Source organism: Scardinius erythrophthalmus (genome assembly GCF_964197995.2).
Source record: "Scardinius erythrophthalmus genome assembly, chromosome: 21".
In the NCBI taxonomy this organism is placed as follows: domain Eukaryota; kingdom Metazoa; phylum Chordata; class Actinopteri; order Cypriniformes; family Leuciscidae; genus Scardinius; species Scardinius erythrophthalmus.
This window is the reverse complement of record NC_138241.1, coordinates 37,228,551-37,251,050: the sequence shown is the minus strand read 5'-3', so window position 1 is coordinate 37,251,050 and position 22,500 is coordinate 37,228,551. Positions and strand designations below refer to the sequence as shown.

The window sequence follows — 22,500 nt, the reverse complement described above, 5'->3', positions numbered from 1 at the left end:
CGGCGAGGCGGGTGCAGTGAGGCGGGTGCAGTGAGGCGGGTGCAGTGAGGCGGGTGCGGCGAGGCGGGTGCAGTGAGGCGGGTGCAGTGAGGCGGGTGCGGCGAGGCGGGTGCGGCGAGGCGGGTGTCTAGCGAGGCGGGCGGGTGCGGCGAGGCGGGTGCGGCGAGGCGGGTGTCTAGCGAGGCGGGCGGGTGCAGCGAGGCGGGTGCAGCGAGACCTGCTGGAGCTGCTGCTGAGCAGTCTGTCTCTGATGCTCCACTGGATGTAGGGCTGAGGGTCTCCTGACGCCTGACAGTGAAGCACGGCTGTGTGACCCTGATACACCGTCGTCTGCTCCGGCTCCAGCTTAAACTCCACGAGAACTGACAACACACACACAGGTGAACAAGAACGAGTCATCAACCACAGCGTTCAATCAGAACACACACACACACACACACACACACACACACACACACACAGGTGAACAAGAACGAGTCATCAACCACAGCTTTCAATCAGAACACACACACACACACACACACACACACACACACACACACACAGGTGAACAAGAACGAGTCATCAACCACAGCGTTCAATCAGAACACACACACACACACACACACACACACACACACACACACACACACACACACACACACACACAGGTGAACAAGAACGAGTCATCAACCACAGCGTTCAATCAGAACACACACACACACACACACACACACACACACACACACACAGGTGAACAAGAACGAGTCATCAACCACAGCTTTCAATCAGAACACACACACACACACACACACACACACACACACACACAGGTGAACAAGAACGAGTCATCAACCACAGCTTTCAATCAGAACACACACACACACACACACACACACACACACACACACACAGGTGAACAAGAACGAGTCATCAACCACAGCGTTCAGCCAGAACACACACACACACAGACACACACACACACCTCCTACAGTGAGATGAACGTGTGCTCGTATCTCTCCCTGAGCGCTGCTGGACGCCACACACGTGTAGTTTCCTCCGTCGGATCGGCTCACGGTACTGAAGTGAAGAACTCCTTTCATCTGAGTCGCGTGAGGCGGGAGATCAGCGCCGTCTGTTGGCACACACACACACACGTGACACACACACACACAAGACACACACACACGAGAGAAACACGCATGTTCACACTGACACCAGGAAGTCATTCAGTTTAAGTCAGCACGGGTGATGTGACTATGCAAATAAGCAGTGACACGATACAGCGACAACCAATGGGAAAGCAGACAGCAGAGCTCATGTGATCTAATCTTGATATATTAGTGACCAGCAGTCATTTTAGTTGCTGTGTGAATTTCAAATGAATTTAAATGATTTAAATGAAATGATTGTCAGAGTTAGGGTTGGTCTCTGACCTGCTCTGCTCCAGTGTATTGTGGGTGTCTCTCGCCCGGTCGCCACACAGCTGATGCTGCTCTCTCTCTCCAGCTGCACACACTGCGACGGCTGCGGGACGGGCGTGAACTTTAACTTCTCTGAGAGACACATCACACACACATGAGTAAAGCTGGCACTCAAACACGCCGTGATGTAACGGCACGCAAACCACAACAAAACAGACAAAACAAACACCTGATGTCATTTACAACATCAGATCAAATCACGAACACACACGTCACGTTCTATTATACTGGAGACTTTCTGTGGATTGTCGTGATTTAAAGGGGTCATGAACTGAAAATTAAACCTTTCATTGATCTTTTGACAGTTAAAGGTGCTCTAAGCGATGTCACGCGTTTTTTAGGCCAAAACATTGTTTGTCACATACAGCAAACACCTCCTCACTATCCGCTCGCTGCCTGTCCCCTGAACACACTGTAAAAACACACGGTCTCTGTTGACAGCCCAGGCTCCACAAACGGCAAGAAAAACAAACTGGGCTCACCCGCACCACGAAACAGAACAAACTGTTCCAGCCAATAACCGACAAGAGGGATTTGGAGGTGGGGTTTGGGGGGGGTTAGTGCGCGGATGAGGAGGAGGGAGGGTCTAGCTAGCCTCCGTTTTGTTTGACAATACTTCGAACGTCAACAAGAAATGACTTCACCCAACATCACTTAGAGCACCTTTAAGAGGTCGTTATAATATAAAAATATCCTGTAGGTTTCAAAACCCAAAACTTCATTGATATTTCAAAAAAAGCTTTTATTGAGATCAAGGCCAGAAAACATCAGGATCTGAAAAGTGTGGAATTATGTCGCAATAGTGCAGCGAAAGACCGCCTTAGCAGAAGAATATCAACGCCTACGTCTACATCACCGCATCTTTGGCCCCGCCCACTGGAGCGTTAGTGAATATTCCATGAGAACGAGTAAAGATCGACACAGGATCAAACGATCAGAATGCTAGGAGAGTGTTGTTTTTTTTCAACTGTGAAAGTCTCAGCTGTGCATTATTTGTTTGTATTCGGTGCATTTCACTGTGGATTATTTGGTAAATCAGTCGCAATTTCGGCGCAGACTTTGCAAACAGACTTTTACTATATGGATTTGCCAGCAACACCACAAACATGTAATTAACCATGTTTATTCTAACGCCTGATCTGTGATCAGTGATTTCTGATGTGTAATTATTCAAGTTCAGATAATTATCTTTTTCTCAAAATCGTTCAATACTGTTTATGCATCAGTAAATCAAGCCAGTGACTAAACGATCAACTTCACATTGTTTCTCTAAGTAACATGAAAAAAATCTGTAATTTAAATTGTGATTAAATGATATGCAAAAAGCGATCAAAGAAAGCTCCCTTTACAATTGCCCAAGCTGTCAATCACACAGGTCATCTGGACACTTGCCAAAACTCCCGTTATAATGACGCTGTTACGCTGCACAACGAAGCTCTTACTGTATTTACATTGTGTTTGCATTGTTATTTGGTGAAAGCATTCGTGACAGAGCAGAAATTGCGTTGCACTGATGAGATCACTTCATTCACGCGATCAACAGACTGTCATCAGCTCAATGCTCATCACTGCAACCTCTCATATGATGGAATAGATCTAAATATAATGCTATAAACAACACTTTCACGATTCGTTAATCTCGACAGTAGTAATAGTAAAAACGTAATAAAACTATTTGAGAGGGTTCCACATTATTGTTTTAATTTCATATGCAAAGATGTTAGCCAATCACAGCAGTGGGCGTTTACACACACACACACACACACACACACACACACACACACAAACTCACCCAGTATGTGAATGCGTGCGTGTGCACTGATGGATCCTCCCTCTGACACACACACACACACACACACACACACACACACACACTCACCCAGTATGTGAACGTGTGCGTGTGCACTGATGGCTCCTCCCTCTGACACACACATACATACACACACACACACACACACACACACTCACCCAGTATGTGAACATGTGCGTGTGCACTGATGGATCCTCCCTCTGACACACACACACACACACACACACTCACCCAGTATGTGAACGTGTGCGTGTGCACTGATGGATCCTCCCTCTGACACACACACACACACACATACATACATACACACACACACACACTCACCCAGTATGTGAACGCGTGCGTATGCGCTGATGGATCCTCCCTCTGACACACACACACACACACACTCACCCAGTATGTGAACGTGTGCGTGTGCACTGATGGATCCTCCCTCTGACACACACACACACACATACATACACACACACACACACACACACACACACACACATACATACACACACACTCACCCAGTATGTGAACGCGTGCGTGTGCACTGATGGATCCTCCCTCACACACACACACACACACACACACACACACACTCACCCAGTATGTGAACGCGTGCGTATGCGCTGATGGATCCTCCCTCCGACACACACGTGCAGCTGAACATCTGACCATCGTTCACCTCAGCGCTGTTGATCCTCAGAGTCCCGTTAGAGAAGAGCTTATAACGAGAGCCCTGCAGAGAGAGTGTGTGTGTGTGAGAAACCTGACGCGAGGTCACCTGATCAGACCATGATGAGTGTGTTCACCTCCTCACTGATCGGGATGCTTTTGCGGTACCATGTGACCCGTGGCTCAGGTGTGCCCTGAGCGTGGCAGTGCAGGAGACCCGGCTGACCCTCCTCGATGTGTGTGTCCTGCGGCCTCACAATCCACTCTGGAGAGGCTGTAAAACACACACACACACACACACACACTCTGTAATGGTCACTTAGAGCATTTATGGTAGTTCGAGGAACAAAGAGAACAGCACATGTGTGTAGAGAGAGTGTCAGTAATAGATGTGACAGGTGAGGAGAAGAGATAACCGCTCAACCAGCTTTTGTACACTTTCTTTTATTTCCCTTTATATTTGTGACCAGAGTTGAATGTTTATTTGTATGCTTTTTCTCACTCAATCCGGATGATCCGGATGTATGCGGATGAGTGTGACGTTTAAGTAATTTTATTAAACCCGGGGAAAATACACAGTCTCTCGTGCATCTTTTTCTCCTACACCACATACTGTTTTTCTCTCTGGACAACAACATCTCAACTTTGAGATCAGTGTGTGTTGGGTCAGATGAGTGTGTGTTGGGTCAGATGAGTGTATGTTGGGTCAGATGAGTTTGTGTTGGGTCAGATGAGTGTGTGTTGGGTCAGATGAGTGTGTGTTGGGTCAGATGAGTGTGTGTTGGGTCAGATGAGTTTGTGTTGGGTCAGATGAGTGTGTGTTGGGTCAGATGAGTGTGTGTTGGGTCAGATGAGTGTGTGTTGGGTCAGATGAGAGTGTGTTGGGTCAGATGAGTGTGTGTTGGGTCAGATGAGAGTGTGTTGGGTCAGATCAGTGTGTGTTGGGTCAGATGAGTGTGTGTTTGGTCAGATGAGTGTGTGTTTGGTCAGATCAGTGTGTGTTGGGTCAGATGAGTGTGTGACTCACTGGCGACAGTGACCTCGAGCTCCTGCTGCTTGGTTCCGGCCCGGTTGTGAGCGACGCAGGTGTAGAGTCCCGAGTCTGAGGTGTGTGTGGAGCTGAAGATCAGGTCTCTGTCGCGCTGGTGGACTCGACCCTCAGACGCCACACGAGCACCAGCGCGCTCCCACCACACCTGAGGCTCCGGCTGACCCAGAGGAGGATCACAGCTCACACTCGCCCTGATGGAGGACGAGAACACCCGAGACATGCGCTCGCCCATCTCGCTGATCTCTACACACACACACACACACACACACACACACACAGCAGATAAACACCTGTTCTGTCAGGACCACTATCGTCAAATACGAATGACAATTAGCATACAGTTTGGGTAACCCTACTAACCCTAGCCTAACCTAACCCTAACCCATTGGCGGTCTGGTTCAGTTCTGGGCAAGAACAGCCTAGCATGGATAAGAGCAGCAATAACCCCCCTTAGGGTGAACAGAACAGAACCAACATGAATGTGTTGCAGATGTCATTAATTCAAGAGGAGGAGCTGGGGAGGGAGGAGGAGCTGGGGAGGGAGGAGGAGCTGGGGAGGGAGGAGGAGCTGGGGAGGAGCTGGGGAGGGAGGAGGAGCTGGGGAGGAGCTGGGGAGGGAGGAGGAGCTGGGGAGGAGCTGGGGAGGGAGGTGGAGCTGGAGCTGGGGAGGAGCTGGGGAGGGAGGAGGAGCTGGGGAGGGAGGAGGAGCTTGGGAGGAGCTGGGGAGGGAGGTGGAGCTGGGGAGGAGCTGGGGAGGGAGGAGGAGCTGGGGAGGGAGGTGGAGCTGGGGAGGGAGGAGGAGCTGGGGAGGGAGGAGGAGCTGGGGAGGAGCTGGGGAGGGAGGAGGAGCTGGGGAGGAAGTAGGAGCTGGGGAGGGAGGAGGAGCTGTGGAGGGAGGTGGAGCTGGGGAGGGAGGAGGAGCTAGGGAGGGAGGAGGAGCTGGGGAGGAAGTAGGAGCTGGGGAGGGAGGAGGAGCTGGGGAGGGAGGTGGAGCTGGGGAGGGAGGAGGAGCTGGGGAGGAAGTAGGAGCTGGAGAGGGAGGAGGAGCTGGGGAGGGAGGAGGAGCTGGGGAGGGAGGAGGAGCTGGGGAGGAAGTAGGAGCTGGGGAGGGAGGAGGAGCTGGGGAGGGAGGAGGAGCTGGGGAGGGAGGAGGAGCTGGGGAGGGAGGAGGAGCTGGGGAGGGAGGAGGAGCTGGGGAGGGAGGTGGAGCTGGGGAGGGAGGAGGAGCTGGGGAGGGAGGAGGAGCTGGGGAGGGAGGTGGAGCTGGGGAGGGAGGAGGAGCTGGGGAGGGAGGAGGAGCTGGGGAGGAGCTGGGGAGGGAGGTGAAGCTGGGGAGGAAGGAGGAGCTGGGGAGGGAGGAGGAGCTGGGGAGGGAGGAGGAGCTGGGGAGGAGCTGGGGAGGGAGGTGGAGCTGGGGAGGGAGGAGGAGCTGGGGAGGGAGGAGGAGCTGGGGAGGGAGGAGGAGCTGGGGAGGAGCTGGGGAGGGAGGTGGAGCTGGGGAGGGAGGAGGAGCTGGGGAGGAAGTAGGAGCTGGGGAGGGAGGAGGAGCTGGGGAGGGAGGTGGAGCTGGGGAGGGAGGAGAAGCTGGGGAGGGAGGAGGAGCTGGGGAGGGAGGAGGAGCTGGGGAGGAGCTGGGGAGGAAGGAGGAGCTGGGGAGGGAGGAGGAGCTGGGGAGGAGCTGGGGAGGGAGGTGGAGCTGGGGAGGGAGGTGGAGCTGGGGAGGGAGGAGGAGCTGGGGAGGGAGGAGGAGCTGGGGAGGAGCTGGGGAGGGAGGAGGAGCTGGGGAGGAGCTGGGGAGGGAGGAGGATCTGGGGAGGGAGGAGGAGCTGGGGAGGGAGGAGGAGCTGGGGAGGGAGGAGGAGCTGGGGAGGAGCTGGGGAGGGAGGAGGAGCTGGGGAGGAGCTGGGGAGGGAGGAGGAGCTGGGGAGGGAGGAGGAGCTGGGGAGGGAGGAGGAGCTGGGGAGGAGCTGGGGAGGGAGGAGGAGCTGGGGAGGAGCTGGGGAGGGAGGTGGATCTGGGGAGGAGCTGGGGAGGGAGGAGGAGCTGGGGAGGAGCTGGGGAGGGAGGAGGAGCTGGGGAGGGAGGAGGAGCTGGGGAGGAGCTGGGGAGGGAGGTGGAGCTGGGGAGGGAGGTGGAGCTGGGGAGGGAGGTGGAGGTGTGTGTCTGTGTGTGAGAGTGTAAGTGAGTGTGTATGTGGGTGTGTGTGTGAGTGTTTCGTCTCACCTGCGATCCTGAGCGCTGCCTCCACATGCACGTGTTTGTTCTCTCCATACTGAGCCACACACTTATACACACCTGTGTTGCGCTGCTTCACCTGAGTGATGTGCAGTGTGCCGTTAGCATACACCACAACCCTGCACACACACACACACACACACACACACACACACACACACACACACACACACACACACAGGTTAGTCACAGGTGAGTTGTTCTTAGGAGTAAAATAACTGTAAAATAACTGTAACTGTACAGAACTCAGCAACATGACAAATTGTTTATTCTATTAATAACTAGAATATGAACAATTCTGCCAAAAGCGAGTAATTAGTGTAACTGTAGTTTTTACTGTTGCTAAGCAACATCACAACACACACACACAGAATGTGGGTCACGGGTGTGTTTTTATGGCATCAGACGCGGCTCTTCCAGGCAGAATCTGTTTGATAGTCAGGGGGCCAATTCTGAAAAGGGCTTCCGTTAAGACTTTTGCGGACATGTTTTGGTACAAGCTGTCACCCTATTTTTTTAGTTAGAAGACACCCATAGGTAAGATATTAGGGTGGTTGTCAAGCTGAATTTTTTTTTTGTGACTTGTACAAGCAATTTCAGGCCAATTTTTTGGTTTCCTCATATTCATAAAAATGGTATCAAATAAAAGCCAACACTCATGGGATGTCTGCTGAAGTGTCAGAATGAACATTTATTGTACAGTGTAAGAGACAACAGAACTAGAACATGAAAAAAACTATCTCCGCCTAAAGAGAACCAGTTTTCAAAGTGAATATCAGCTTGGAAACATAACCTAGTATCCCAAAACCTCTATCAATCAGTACCCATATCTATGGGAATGAGTCAAGCCAAGTTTAAAGCTTGTAGGGAGAGACAGTGCAATGCTGCACAAGTTATAATACTTTAATGTTAAGGCGGAAATTTAGAACTGTAGATGATGGTCTATGGTGCTATTTGACTTAATTAGTGTACCAGGTTGTAACACAAATTATATTACATTCACATATCACTATAGTTATTAATTCCATCCTAACAAAACTGCTCTCTCACTTCTTTAGGGTTGGGGGTTAGTAACTAGTTAGTAGTAATAACTATGTAATAGTCGTATGGCAAAGGTATGTTTTTCCCCATCAAAGCAGTGGCTCTCAGGTTGGCAGAGGTTGGCTCTCAGGTTGTCAGTCTCATCCCTTTGAGACTGAATGGATTGAATAAGCAAGGTCAAGCTAAGCGCAATGCAAATAATGGTGTGTGTCTATTATATTGCAAAAATATTGCACAATATTATACTACAATAATCTCCAGAAAGAGCACAAAGACACCACTTCCTGAAAAATCACTTCAATCAAAGGGCTTTATCTTGGCTGTATTTTCCATATTTGTCTTGACAAATGAAACATTGTTCCCAATCAATATCTCTTCCTATTTGTTTTTCTTTGGACGCTAGGCTTACAGCTTCCTCTGGATCCATGTTATCTCATCTGAAGGCAAATACATTTTTCACTACACTAGTCTGATTGGTTTCTGAGTGGATCACTACAATGTCCTCTGACATAAGCTGAGGGCTTTGCTATCTAACAAGCTTATTAACGCTTTTAGCTATAGCAGACTGTAAAATAGGCTGCTGTGCAGCAAATAAATTAAAAACAATATTTCCATTACACATCTGCCCAAAACTTAATTTACCTATTAGTAAGTAAGCTAGTAATTATGAAAGTAAATTAGCCTAGCTATACACTCACCTAAAGGATTATTAGGAACACCTATTCAATTTCTCATTAATGCAATTATCTAATCAACCAATCACATGGCAGTTGCTTCAATGCATTTAGGGGTGTGGTCCTGGTCAAGACAATCTCCTGAACTCCAAACTGAATGTCAGAATGGGAAAGAAAGGTGATAAGCAATTTTGAACGTGGCATGGTTGTTGGTGCCAGACGGGCCGGTCTGAGTATTTCACAATCTGCTCAGTTACTGGGATTTTCATGCACAACCATTTCTAGGGTTTAAAAAGAATGGTGTGAAAAGGGAAAAACATCCAGTATGCGGCAGTCCTGTGGGGGCGAAAATGCCTTGTTGATGCTAGAGGTCAGAGGAGGATGGGCCGACTGATTCAAGCTGATAGAAGAGCAACTTTGACTGAAATAACCACTCGTTACAACCGAGGTATGCAGCAAAGCATTTGTGAAGCCACAACACGCACAACCTTGAGGCGGATGGGCTACAACAGCAGAAGACCCCACCAGGTACCACTCATCTCCACTACAAATAGGAAAAAGAGGCTACAATTTGCACGAGCTCACCAAAATTGGACAGTTGAAGACTGGAAAAATGTTGCCTGGTCTGATGAGTCTCGATTTCTGTTGAGACATTCAGATGGTAGAGTCAGAATTTGGTGTAAACAGAATGAGAACATGGATCCATCATGCCTTGTTACCACTGTGCAGGCTGGTGGTGGTGGTGTAATGGTGTGGGGGGTGTTTTCTTGGCACACTTTAGGCCCCTTAGTGCCAATTGGACATCGTTTAAATGCCACGGCCTACCTGAGCATTGTTTCTGACCATGTCCATCCCTTTATGACCACCATGTACCCATCCTCTGATGGCTACTTCCAGCAGGATAATGCACCATGTCACAAAGTTCGAATCATTTCAAATTGGTTTCTTGAACATGACAATGAGTTCACTGTACTAAAATGGCCCCCACAGTCACCAGATCTCAACCCAATAGAGCATCTTTGGGATGTGGTGGAACGGGAGCTTCGTGCCCTGGATGTGCATCCCACAAATCTCCATCAACTGCAAGATGCTATCCTATCAATATGGGCCAACATTTCTAAAGAATAAGGGTGTCACGATTTCGATTTTAAATCGAAATCGATCGAAATTAATGCTCAATCTCGATTATCGAATCAAAAAATGGAATCGTCGATGCTGCCACGCCCCCATGTCACGGCAGCCTGGCTTGCCTGTAATAGGTAAAACTCCTTTTCTAGAGAATATTGAAGCCTTTATTTTAAAACACATTGCAGCTGCACAGCGAGAGCATCATATCTCGTCTGAGCGAGCTGATTGTCTGTGCTGCGGCAACTGCACGAACCTATGGCGAGTTAGCAGTGCCGTACGGTCCAATGGGAGCGCATGGCGCCCTCCCAACCTCGAGCGCGCCAATTTGGACGTGGCTGGAGAGTATAATTCATAAAAAACTCGCCAAAGGATTTTAGGTTTAAATCGACTGAAGCAAAGTTCCTGATATGAGCGAAATAGCACGGCAAGGCAAAGCAGTACTCGTTCCCTTATCTCTAAGGGAACCGAGGTTACGCAAGTAACCAAGTAGCCTACGTTCCCTTACGAGAACGTTCTCTCGTACTGCGTTGCAAACGCTGTGGGAACCCAATTTAAAACGCTGTGCTATTCGCCTGTGACTGCTCTGAGGAGTCCAGGGAGCCAGGTAATAGGTTATATTGTTTAAGTTTCCAATTGACTGAAGATATAAGTTATTGTTACATTATGTTGTTAATAAACGTTTTAAATTTGACAATGTAGTGTGTGGTATTGCGAACAAAGGTCAGATATTATTATATTGCATAAAAGTCTTAAAATGGCATAGCTTGTGCTTTCAATTTATTTTTTTAAAATCGAGAATCGAATCGAACCGTGACTTTAGAATCGAAAATGTAATCGAATCGAGGATTTGGAGAATTGTGACACCCTTACTAAAGAATGCTTTCAGCACCTTGTTGAATCAATGCCACATAGAATTAAGGCAGTTCTGAAGGCGAAAGGGGGTCAAACACAGTATTAGTATGGTGTTCCTAATAATCCTTTAGGTGAGTGTATGTCTGGTAAGTATATAGCTAGTTGGAAAACAGTTTAGCTTACCTGTTTCTGGCAACATTTGATGGTAGAATGGTAGAATCTTGAGGTAAATGTTTGTGTAGACAAATAGATCAAGTTAATCTGTTATGTGATTGTGTGATTCACTCCTTTATAAAGTTTTGTTCAGACTGTACTGTTGACACCTGCTGTGATCATCTTCTCTGGATCTGCTGCCTCAATCTGCTGCCAAATCACAGCTGCGCTGACACAACAGTGCCCCTTGTGGTGTGATACTCTTGTGGTATTTATTGATTATTATTTTTTAATGATCATGCTTGCACATAAGTTGGATTATATTGCACATTTGCCCAAAATTACAATAGGCAACATGGAAGAAAATGGAAGCACTTTGGGGGAAAAAATCCGCTTTTACCACTTTTAAGAATATAGTGTTAAAATGGACAAAAAAACATTTTCTAAGCTGACAACCTGACTAGAACACATGTTGAGGGGATAAATATTAATACTGGATAGGTTGTATACTTGTACCAAAAAGTGTCCGACAAAGTTTTAATATCAGTTTTGGCCCCCTGACTATGATCAAACATTCAGACTCACAGTCAAAACAGACTGAAGAGAGACAGAGAATCCTCTGTGTGTGTGTGTGTGTGTGTGTGTGTGTGTGTTAGTGCTGCACGATGTACCGGTACTAGGAAGGTATTGCGATACCCTGCTATTAAAAACGATACGATATAAACTTTCATTAGTACCGGTACTTTAAGAGTGACAGTAAATAATAAGAGCAGTATTTCTTAATTTGCGTAGCTGTGTGACAGCAGGAGTCAGGACGTGTACATTCACTACTAAACAGCGGAACAGTAAAATATATACGCGCGGCACTTGACTAAGAAACCTGCATGCATGAGAAGATAAAGTGCGGGACGTGCTCGCGCTGCCGGACTCAGACCTGAAGCGCACACACACACGCCGCTCAGACAGTGTACGATCGCGACTTCAGTTCTCTTTCGCAGACTATTAGGTTTGAATAGTCAAAATGACATGTAAAAATGCACGTCCTGGCGAGTATTCACGTAAACACAGTCGGGTTTGTCTTTAGTGAACGTAAACCGTTTGTAAAAAGAAATCGTAGGACTATGTATTGGATACGTGCAGGTCTTAAAGGGCCGGACCGGCAGCGCAATATTCTGTGTGATTAATGTTAATCCAACAACAAAAGAAAATAGACAGTCACCCAATGCTTGACTGAATAAATTTAATCTATTTATTAAGAATCAGTCTATAGTTAATTTATAGAGTGAAGACCTTATTGTTTCAGCCACAGAAGGTCTATTTAGCTTTCAAAAAAGAAATGAAGCACTGTTTATTTTATTTGTCTCTTATAGTATTTGTCATATTGTTTGTAATTTGCTTTTTTGCTTATTTTTAATTACAAAGATACAATTAAATTAAATATCTATATTATAATTATAAAATTACATTTAAAAAATATTAAATGACTCGTATCATGAAATAAGATTTTGGTCATCCCAACCTGTTCAGAGTTGTGAAAGGTTTGTAAATGTTAGCATGATTGATAATAATGTGAATGTTGCAAACATCTTGGTAAGGACGTTCACACTGACATGTAATTATTATTATTATTATTTTTAATAAAGGGGAGGGAATGGTCGTAAAGCAGGGCAGGATCATACTGGTCATGTGAGTTTTTAGCTTTTTTAAAATTAATTTATAAAACAATGATTAAGTTCTGTCATATTTTTCAATTACTTTTACTGTTTTAGTTTTTTTGCCGTGGTATCGATTCAGTATCGGTGTCGAGGTATTGTGGTCTGGTATCGTATCGAAGTCAAAATTTTGGTATCGTGACAACACTAGTGTGTGTGTGTGTGGGTTTCTTCAGCACGTTCACAGCTGAAGATGTTTCTATTAACACTTTTCAAGCTGACTAACAGCTGAACGCATGAGTCACAGGAGATGAGAATCAAACCGTGACTGAGAGAAACAGGCAGATCAAATAAGATGAAGATTATGAAGATGATTCTGGTGAGATCTGCAGTGTGTGTTGACGTGTTGAGATTAGCACAGGATGTTATTAGTGCATTAAACATCATCAAAGCAGAACATCACTGCTGAACGTGCCCAAACATTCACTGGACTACCCATAATGCACCAGTCAAACACTCACTGGCATGCTGGATCATTTATCAGTGGGTGGTCTGACACGCTTTAAGGCCCTGATATGCGCAGGATACACAAGTTCTTCACTAAGTAAAAGTTGGAAGTCATTATCAGCGATATACTGTTAGCGAACATCCCAGCGCCGCCCTCATGTTTTTACTCGCGTCTGACCTCGACTGAGCAGGAGAAATGAAGCGGAGGAGATCCAGACCTCAGAGAAGGCGGAGCCTCAGAGCCACGCCCACCTCCTGAAACACACTCTAAATCAACTTTGTTTCATTTATGGATTTCGCTGGAAGTATATCGGGCCGTTACTCTCGTCGCTCGCACAGTTCAAGCGCACATGCTCTCAACCTCAGTCAGTACCTGTGACATATTATGCACCTTTTCACTATGGAAGCATATGGGTAGCAATGTTCAATTTGAAATGTAATATGCAAAATGACAATGCATTTCTGTATTTAGATGTACATTTTCAATTACATTTGTGAAACGTTTGGTGCAAAATGAAAATGAAAAATCAATTATATAATTTACATTTGATTTATACATTACATTTTTACTTTATACATGTTCAAGCAAAAACTGTAGCAAAATGATAATTTAAGTATTATTTTTCTTAAAGGTATAGCGGAGGATGTTTTACTTCCTGGTGGGTAACCTATACTATTGGTCCTCCTAATTGTCAATCATTCTGGTGAATCAATCAAACTTTTCAAAAAGTGGAGAGGGCGGGTCTTATCTAAAATTTGGAAAGATCCTCCGCTATACCTTTAACTGCATTTACACTCACAGTTAGGACACCTGCGATTGCATTTTCATTAAATGTCCCGAAATGAAGGTTGCAAAAATAAATGTTTGCTACAGACAATAGTGTTCAGTGCTCGTCTGTGCTCGACCACAGAACAGCTTCAGGCTGGATCTTCATCATTGCGTTAGAACTGGTCTCTGTTGTCGCGTGCGAAACCAAATGTCGTGCCGTGTGTGTAAACGTGCAGATTAAGGGCCGGGAATATAATAATAAGATCCTCTTCATACAGCAGAAGGAGAGCGAAACCTGATCGGATTATTTTTTGTCATGCTAGCAGAGAAAGACTCACCAACACAAAGCTACTGGGTTTCACTTCTCATGTTGTCTGTGCTGGTAGAAGCAGCGGATTACAGCTCTTACACACGGAGGAAGTCAGATGTTCATGATATGTCTGCTTTAAAGGACTCACTGGTCTAATGTAAAAACTAAGCACTGGAGACCTGGAGCTTGTTTGGTGTGGTCGCCCGAGTGATGAAGTGTCTCACCGTGATGTGTTGACGACGGGTTCTGTGTCGTGGAACCACTGGAGAACCGGCGGAGGCTTGGCTCTGAACCCACAGTGAAACACAGCGTCCTCGTTACGCAGAACCACCTGATCCACTGGAGCCACCAGCACACGGGGGACAGTCTTATCTGCACACACACACACACACACACACACACACACACACACACACACACAGAGAGAGAGAGAGAGAGAGAGAGAGAGAGAGAAGAGTAAGGTTCTGATCTTATTAATATATACACACACACACACACACACACACACACACACACACACACACTAGGGGTGTAACGATGCCCTCATGTCATGATTCGATACATATCACGATACTGAACTCACGATACGATGTTATTGCGATACTCCAAGACACATGATCAAAGGTTAACATAAAAATGTGCTGTTGATTAAAATGCTATATGTAGTATTACATTGTGTGTGTAAATGAATAGTCTTGGACTTGGTGCTGAAACCCAAAGCAGGATGATAGAGACACCAGAATAACAATATTCATGATTCTGAAGCTGAAAGTACAGATTTATTTCAGATGAATATGCTTGAACTCTGACACTGACTAGATACATTTAAGGGGGGGGGGGGGGGGGGAGAAAATGCTATTTCATGCATACTGAGTTGCTAAACATGGACAAAGTTTCAAAAATTAAGTTGTACGTTTGATGGAGTATTTCTGTACCAAAAATACTCCTTCCGGTTTGTCACAAGTTTCGGAAAGTTTTTTTCGAGTATGGGCCTGTGTGACGTCAGATGGGGCGGAATTTCCTTATACGGGTCCGGAAGGGCGCGCGCGCACCCGTAGACCAGAGCGAGAGAGCGAAAGCAGTACGCCCATCAAAGCGCTGTACTCGCTGCAGTCACAGGACTTTGTTTGTTCCCTGCATTTCGACGATGATTGTTTTATAAACAAGGCCCAGTTCGACGCCGGATTTGCAGATCGTCTAATGCTTAAGGATGGAGCAGTCCCAACGATAAAGGCTCACGGTCGTGCGTTGGAACCGTGAGTAAAACTGCTTCAAATGTCTGTGTTGTTAGCTATCGGCGCGTAAGCTCCGCCCACACGGCACGCCTCCAGCCGCTCGTTTTTTTCCGGAAAGACTCGGTACAGCCTATCTTTCTTTTATAAATATAATAAAACTAAAGACTTTTTGGAGATAAGAAGGATGCAATACTACTCTATAGGTACTCAAGATTAACATGAGATTGACTGAAACTGAGTGTTTCACCCCCCCTTTAAAATAATGTCGGCCAGTCTTTACTGGTAACATCAGACACTTGGCATTATCAGGACACACACATATCCCCCCATTGCATTATTATACATTACATTCAACATTGTATATAGTAGTTTAATGTAGTACTGACACTAAAACTCTGATAACTTTAATTTTTTCTCACAGTAATTTTTATTTTGGGTGAACTATCCATTATACATATTATTGCATTTTTGTACTGCAATATATTGTGACACAATATTTTGTTACAGCCCTAACACACACACACACACACACACACACACACACACACACACACACACACACACACACACACACACACACACACACACACACACACACACACAGAAAAGAGTTACGCTCTGATCTTAATAATATACAGACACACACTTGTATAATTATTCTGTATATATAAATACACACACATGCATTTATATATTTAAGATTTTTTATTTATTTATATATAAAATATTTATATTTATATATAATATAAATGATATAAATATAAACAGTATATACATGCAAATATTTTTCAAATATATACATGCATGTGTGTTTATTTATATATACAAAATAATTATACACAGTACACACACACATATAATATGTAAACACAAACTTTTATTTTGGATGTGATTAATCGCGATTAATAAATAATAAAGTACACAACATGTGGAGCCGGTCGCTGTGACCTGTGTGAATGATTGGATATTACATGCATATGCATTTTAAGATCATACTGATCTACTTTTTAATATGAATCAATATTTTTTAGATTTGCAATACAATTCGAATGAAGGCAGAATAAAATTACAAGATGCAACAGTCACGTTCAGAGATCATCAGATGACGGACACGCTCGTGCAAGCGTTTACTCTCCTCTATTCTTCTGCTAAATCTCCTCTTCCTCTCTCCTTTCATTTGTAATTTTCATGCTCTGGCTGATCTCTCTATTCTTCAGCGGGGCTTTTCTTCTGTCTGCAGGTGTGTGTGTGTGTGTGTGTGTCTGTGTGTGTGAGTGTGAGCAGCACAGGTGGCTGATGGGAAGGCTGGCCGGGGTGTTGGGTTACGCTTTATACATTTCTGCTTTGCTTTGCACATGAGGTGACAAACATAACAGAGCGCATGAAAACATCTGCAGTCGCACGCGATAAACCAGACAACATCTTCATCCCTAAACCTGCTCGCGCTGACTCTCTAATGCTGGCGTTTTACACCTGGGAAAAATGTAAAACTAATACTATTTCACGATTATTTATACTATTCACTTTCATAGTATAAATTTGGTCTTTATGCCTTTAAATGTTAGGATGGGGGGTCTGAGAGATCGGAAACCCCTGATCTAATATAATCTACAAATCACATCCAGTCTAACAGCTGCCAAACAAAGAACCCGTCTGCTTAACCCTTGTTCATCTTGTTCATCAATTAAGAAAAGTTACACACAGATCCATAGTGGACAAAAATGTCCGTGTCCAAAAACTGTCAGAGCTCAGACTTTAGTTTGGTCTCATTTTAAAGATTTTTGTTGAAGTAAAAAAAGTTTAAAAAAAAAGGTAAAACAGAGTTTTAGAGGTTTACCTAACCCTAACCCACACACACACACAATTATCGCTGCATAATTTATCCGATTGGCTCTATAATATGCAGAAGCAGAAAACAGGAATAAAGCGAGTATTTGCTTTATGAGCCAAACCTGAGAAAATGGCACATCTGGTAAAACATAGTAAACATTTTAATTTTGAAGCCTTGCCAACAGAATGAAAGCCTCTTTACAAATACTGCATCATATTATAGTTAAATGGCCCTGAGATTAAATATTAATGGGTTTTAATGGGTTTCAATGGGGACATTTTTGTCCTTAAGGTCCTGAGAGGAACTATTTTGTGTTACTGGTGTAAAATAGATTTATTAAAGGATATGGGGGTGAAATCATAAAATTCCAATAAAAATACACACCTGTGCCAATATTTATGCAGTTGGCATTAACACAGGCAAAACCATACTGAAAGATACAGAAATGTCCATAAGGGGTCGCACAAGGGTTAAAGCTCATAGTCTTACCGATGATGTTGAGCGTGATGTTGTGGTTACTGCACACTTGTCCTGCTGCGTTTCGAGCACAGCAGTAGTATATCCCAGAATCCCCTGGGCTGAGGTCGCTCAGCGTGAGGTTCCGGTCCTTCCCGACCAGCGGTTCTCCATCTTTGAACCATTTACTGCTCGGCCTGTACGGGTCACACACATCTTCAGAATCAGCATCTACATCACTCACAGCTGGTCTTTAGTCATGTGATGCGTTTAGTGCAGGGATCAACATTAACGGGCAAGTGAAAATGAATACTTGCCCGACCGGACAACTAGCCTGATTAAAACGTCAAGAACAAAAAATAACTAGGGAATCACCAAAACACGAGAATGATTCTGCATTCATTTAGTGTGAGCGGCGATTGATAGTGCATAAGAATATAATATATAATGTACTGATGGAAGCAAGGTTGTGCTGCTGCTGAGGAACAAATGAGCGCAGCACACACAGAAACTCAGCTAACATACTGCGGTAAAAAAACAAAATGTGTAGTTTTTATATTTATAACATAAGATACAGAAAGGAACATCACATGACCAGGAGTGCTGAATACCCTCAAGATTGAAAATGTGACACTGATTTCATATGACAGTTCAATAAACAAGTAATTAATATTAAGTCACTTACATTTTAGACGCAATATTGATGTAAATAGTTCCACATATCCCAGCAGAACCACAGCGCATCTCCCAGTAACACACAACCGTGTTTCATTACTGAATGATTCAGAGTTTTCAACGAATCGGTTGAGTCAAAGATTCAATGACTCATTCATAAACAACAGCCTCATCCCTGAACGAATCAGACGTTTGAACGAATCGTTTGAATAAATGACTCAATGACTCGCTCATTAAGACGGTCACCTGCCGAGTGAGCATCAGACGTGTTTGACTCACCGTGGATGTCCATCAATGTGACACTGCAACACGATTCGCTCAGCCTCCTCTAGCTCCGCCTCTGAGGCGGGATCCTTCATGCTGACCGGCCCCCTCTCCAGCCCTGAGACACATAACAACCATCACAATCAGGCGCGTCGTTAGACATGGGCATCCGGGGCTTCAGCCCCTGATGTTTTTTTATAGCCCCGGATCTCAAAAAAATTAATTTATTGATAATTATTATTATTTTTTAATAATTTTGTATTTATTTAAAAAAATTGACCGGGTCTTTTAAACTATCCTTCGGAATCAATCATGTATTAAAGACGATTAAAATGTGTTCAAGCAGATCAAAGTTACCATGGTTACTCTCACACAGAGACGCAACACTTGAGCGATTTAGCTATCCAAGTTCATCTCCAGGATTTGCGCGCAACAGCTAACATCTCACAGCAAAAAAAAAAAAAAAAAAAGACGCAGTCAGCACTGCCGCACAGTCTTCTGTCAGACCAGATGTTGTCAGGCTATAGGCTATGTCAGTAAAACTCAGAAAAACTAACTTACTGTCGTGTCAGCCGTTTGCTCGCGGCGCGCACTCTTCAATCACGCGCAAATGCGGCGCGCCCTGTATCACGCAAAATAAACTACTAGCATGTAACTTCGTGTTCTGTCGTCAATTAAGTATTGAAATAACCAAAAGGGAGATTAAAGCTGCATCAAAACTCTATGTTGGGGATTTTGTATTCCTTTGTAGGCTACATAAATGTTACACATTTTGGCATAGCCCTACTCATTTTTCATTATTAATATTCTAATATTTTATCAATATTGCAAAGTCATCAAAACTGACTAAATATTTTGTGACCAAAAATGTGAAAAATAGGCCTACATCTTGATCGTTCATGACATTCTTTTAACTATAAGCAGCCCAATTAGTCTAGATCTGTATTATTTCATTTGTATAATGAGCTTAAATATTGCTGCGCAGTCGTGTGATTTAGTCTGCTTGATTAACACTATAACAATGTATTCCTATTTAACTCTGATATGTAGCCTATATATATAAGGTCCTCGAATGTGTTCGAATATGTCAGCATCAGCCTTTTCACAGTTTGTATCACTCCGCTTGTCTGTGTTTGCGCAATTTGCATCATTAAGCCAGTAGGTGGTGACAAGTGACTGTCTTTATGAGTGAACAATTGAAATTTAATTTAACTGATTTAATAGTGCCAAAAACATTGATTAACTCAAGAAAGAAACAAGTTGCTGAAACCAAACTTTAATGCTAAAAAGTTTACATCTATGCAAAATAATCCTCGAAAAAGTTATCATTTAAGGCCATTCCTGTTTGGAATATGCGATTGTGTATTGTCAACTATGCAGAAACATTTTGCATTTCCATTTTCTAGTGTGGATCATTCATTTCAACATTTATCCTCATTCTCATGTTTAAGAATCTGTTATCTGCTTGACAAATCATTTATGTATACTGCCCACTGACATGCTTTTAACGCTATTGTTATCATAAAATGTTGGCCTTCAAACACCTTAAAATGCACATATGTAGGTCCGAGAAATCCAAATTTTCTCGGGGGAGCATGCCCCCGAACCCCCCTAACTACCTAACATTTGAATGTGTGTGTGTGTGTGGTAATATGGGCTGGTGTGGCAACAGTACCAGGACTGAATTTTTTCTGACCCCTGCATATATAGGCCTAAAATATACATTATTCTCTGTATCGAATCACGTTATCTTATTACCCACCCCAGCCCCTGATGTTTCAGGCTCAGCCCCTGATGTTTTTAAAACCTAGAAACGCCCCTGATCACAATCATACGCTGAATACAACAAACCATAGACACATGCGAGTCAGTCTAGTCTCCTTCATTTATACAGCGCTTTAACAATATAGATGTTTCACAGCGGCTTTACAGTGATAACAGGAGATTACAGTAACAGAGAGTGTTTAGGCTTCACAGCAGCTCTAGAATAAAGTTATTGTCCAGATAGTAGTTTTGATTGATTCACTTCCATTGTAAAGATCATTAGTTATTAGGGGACGCTAACACACACCGTTCTCACAGAAAACAGAAACTTTTAATGTGTTCTGGCCGTTCATTCACACACGTTTGGAGCTCGAGAACACACACTTTAAAACAGGTTTTAAAACATGTTGAAAAGCGTGATCATCTCTGTGTAAACTTCAAAAACGTGAATCTGTGTAAACGGTGACGGCGTGCACATGCATATCATGTGTTCAGTCTATAGATATGTGCATTTGAATATGTATGCGAGTCATTTTTAAAACATTTTTTTTTTGTGAAACCATGAAATGGATAAAAGAAAACCAGTTCATGTGCTTGTGCTCTGTAAGCCCTGATCGAACGGTACTGATGATGTAAGGTGATACTGACACTAACAGGGGTTAGTCTGTGCCGTCCGAGTCCAGAATGTCAGTGTTCCCGGCAAAATGCACAAAGTTGTTTGGTTAATTTAAATCTGAATACACACTATAGAGGACAGAGAGAATGAGAACTGAGCTGTGAAACAGAGAAATCAAGCTGAACGTGTTTGAAAACTACAAAAGATTTAGGCAGGAAAATCAAAGGCGAAGGCAGGAACACTGATCATCTCGACAGGAATAATTACACGGCTGAGGGCGAGACGCAATCTGACACGCGAGAGAGAGAGAGAGAGAGAGAGAGAGAGCGAGAGAGAGAGAGAGAGAGAGAGAGAGAGAGAGAGAGAGAGAGAGAGAGAGAGAGAGAGAGAGTCTGAGCAGAACTCAACAATGACAGAGAGATCCTATGAAACGTGACCTCATTTCCAGAGGCTTCCTGTGACACACTTTTCTTCTAGTGCTGGGCCGTATGACCAAAGATTTATATCACGGTATTTTTCAAAATTATACTGGTTTCACGTTATATGATGGTATTTATTATTATTTTTCCAAGCATGTCTGGGTGTTAACCACACGTTGTACTGATTGAGAGGAAATACTGCAGTAGATTGAGTTATAATGCCCTATTTTACTGTCATGAGTGAATATTGTAGAGAAATTCCACACTAGTATTAATACAGGTTTGCAAGACCACACGAAATGATGCTGTTTACAAACAGGTGCAGAGCGGTGATCATAAACGCTATCAGGAAAGATAAAGAAAGATTAAATGAAAATAACATCAAAACTTTTCTAAAGACAGTCAGTTTCCTTCAAAGATGTATTCATATAAAACGCCGCGCCGCGTTCTGACTGTGAAACGTGCAGTGCTCATGTTTATTAATGATGACATTTTTAGCAGCATCTAGTGGTGAGGTTGTGAACTGCACCCAACAGAAGTTACGGTGGCCGACAGGAAGTGATGTCGTCGTCTGAGACAGCAGAGAAAAGACAGTTAAGCAATGAGGTTTCTTTACAAAGATAAATTAAGAAATTATGTTTACTTGATTATTCAGTAAAATGATATGTTATTGCGAATATTATTGTGACTTGTTCATCATTGTGTCAGTGTTTTATTCGCTGACTTTAGTTCGCTTCTTTACACGAAGAACAACATAGTGAGGAAACGCGTTTGTCCGTTCAGGGCCACCGTAGAAACACGCGGATGTAAGCGGACCCGCGGTGTGTGTAGAGAAACGCCTCATTCTAAGCTAATAAACACATAACGCTTCATTATGTAAGCTCTCTATACACCACTGACAACATTGTTATGTATATGATATTGCATTTCTG

At 44.1% G+C, this 22,500-nt stretch overlaps 1 protein-coding gene across 3 annotated transcripts in view; it reads right to left on the bottom strand.

The window, feature by feature from the left end:
- The window catches only part of LOC308681763 (inactive tyrosine-protein kinase 7-like), an 81,913-nt gene that overhangs the window by 10,176 nt on the left and 49,237 nt on the right, over positions 1–22,500 (bottom strand). For all 3 annotated transcript variants that reach the window (XM_081350874.1, XM_081350876.1, XM_081350875.1), the window contains 10 exons: positions 18,785–18,887; positions 17,864–18,027; positions 14,533–14,680; positions 7,211–7,341; positions 4,964–5,230; positions 4,074–4,210; positions 3,865–4,000; positions 1,416–1,535; positions 965–1,114; positions 218–362 (listed from right to left, as the gene is read on the bottom strand). In XM_081350874.1, the coding sequence (XP_081207000.1) occupies positions 218–362; positions 965–1,114; positions 1,416–1,535; positions 3,865–4,000; positions 4,074–4,210; positions 4,964–5,230; positions 7,211–7,341; positions 14,533–14,680; positions 17,864–18,027; positions 18,785–18,887 (1,501 nt within the window). The remainder of the gene's footprint in view (positions 1–217; positions 363–964; positions 1,115–1,415; positions 1,536–3,864; positions 4,001–4,073; positions 4,211–4,963; positions 5,231–7,210; positions 7,342–14,532; positions 14,681–17,863; positions 18,028–18,784; positions 18,888–22,500) is intronic.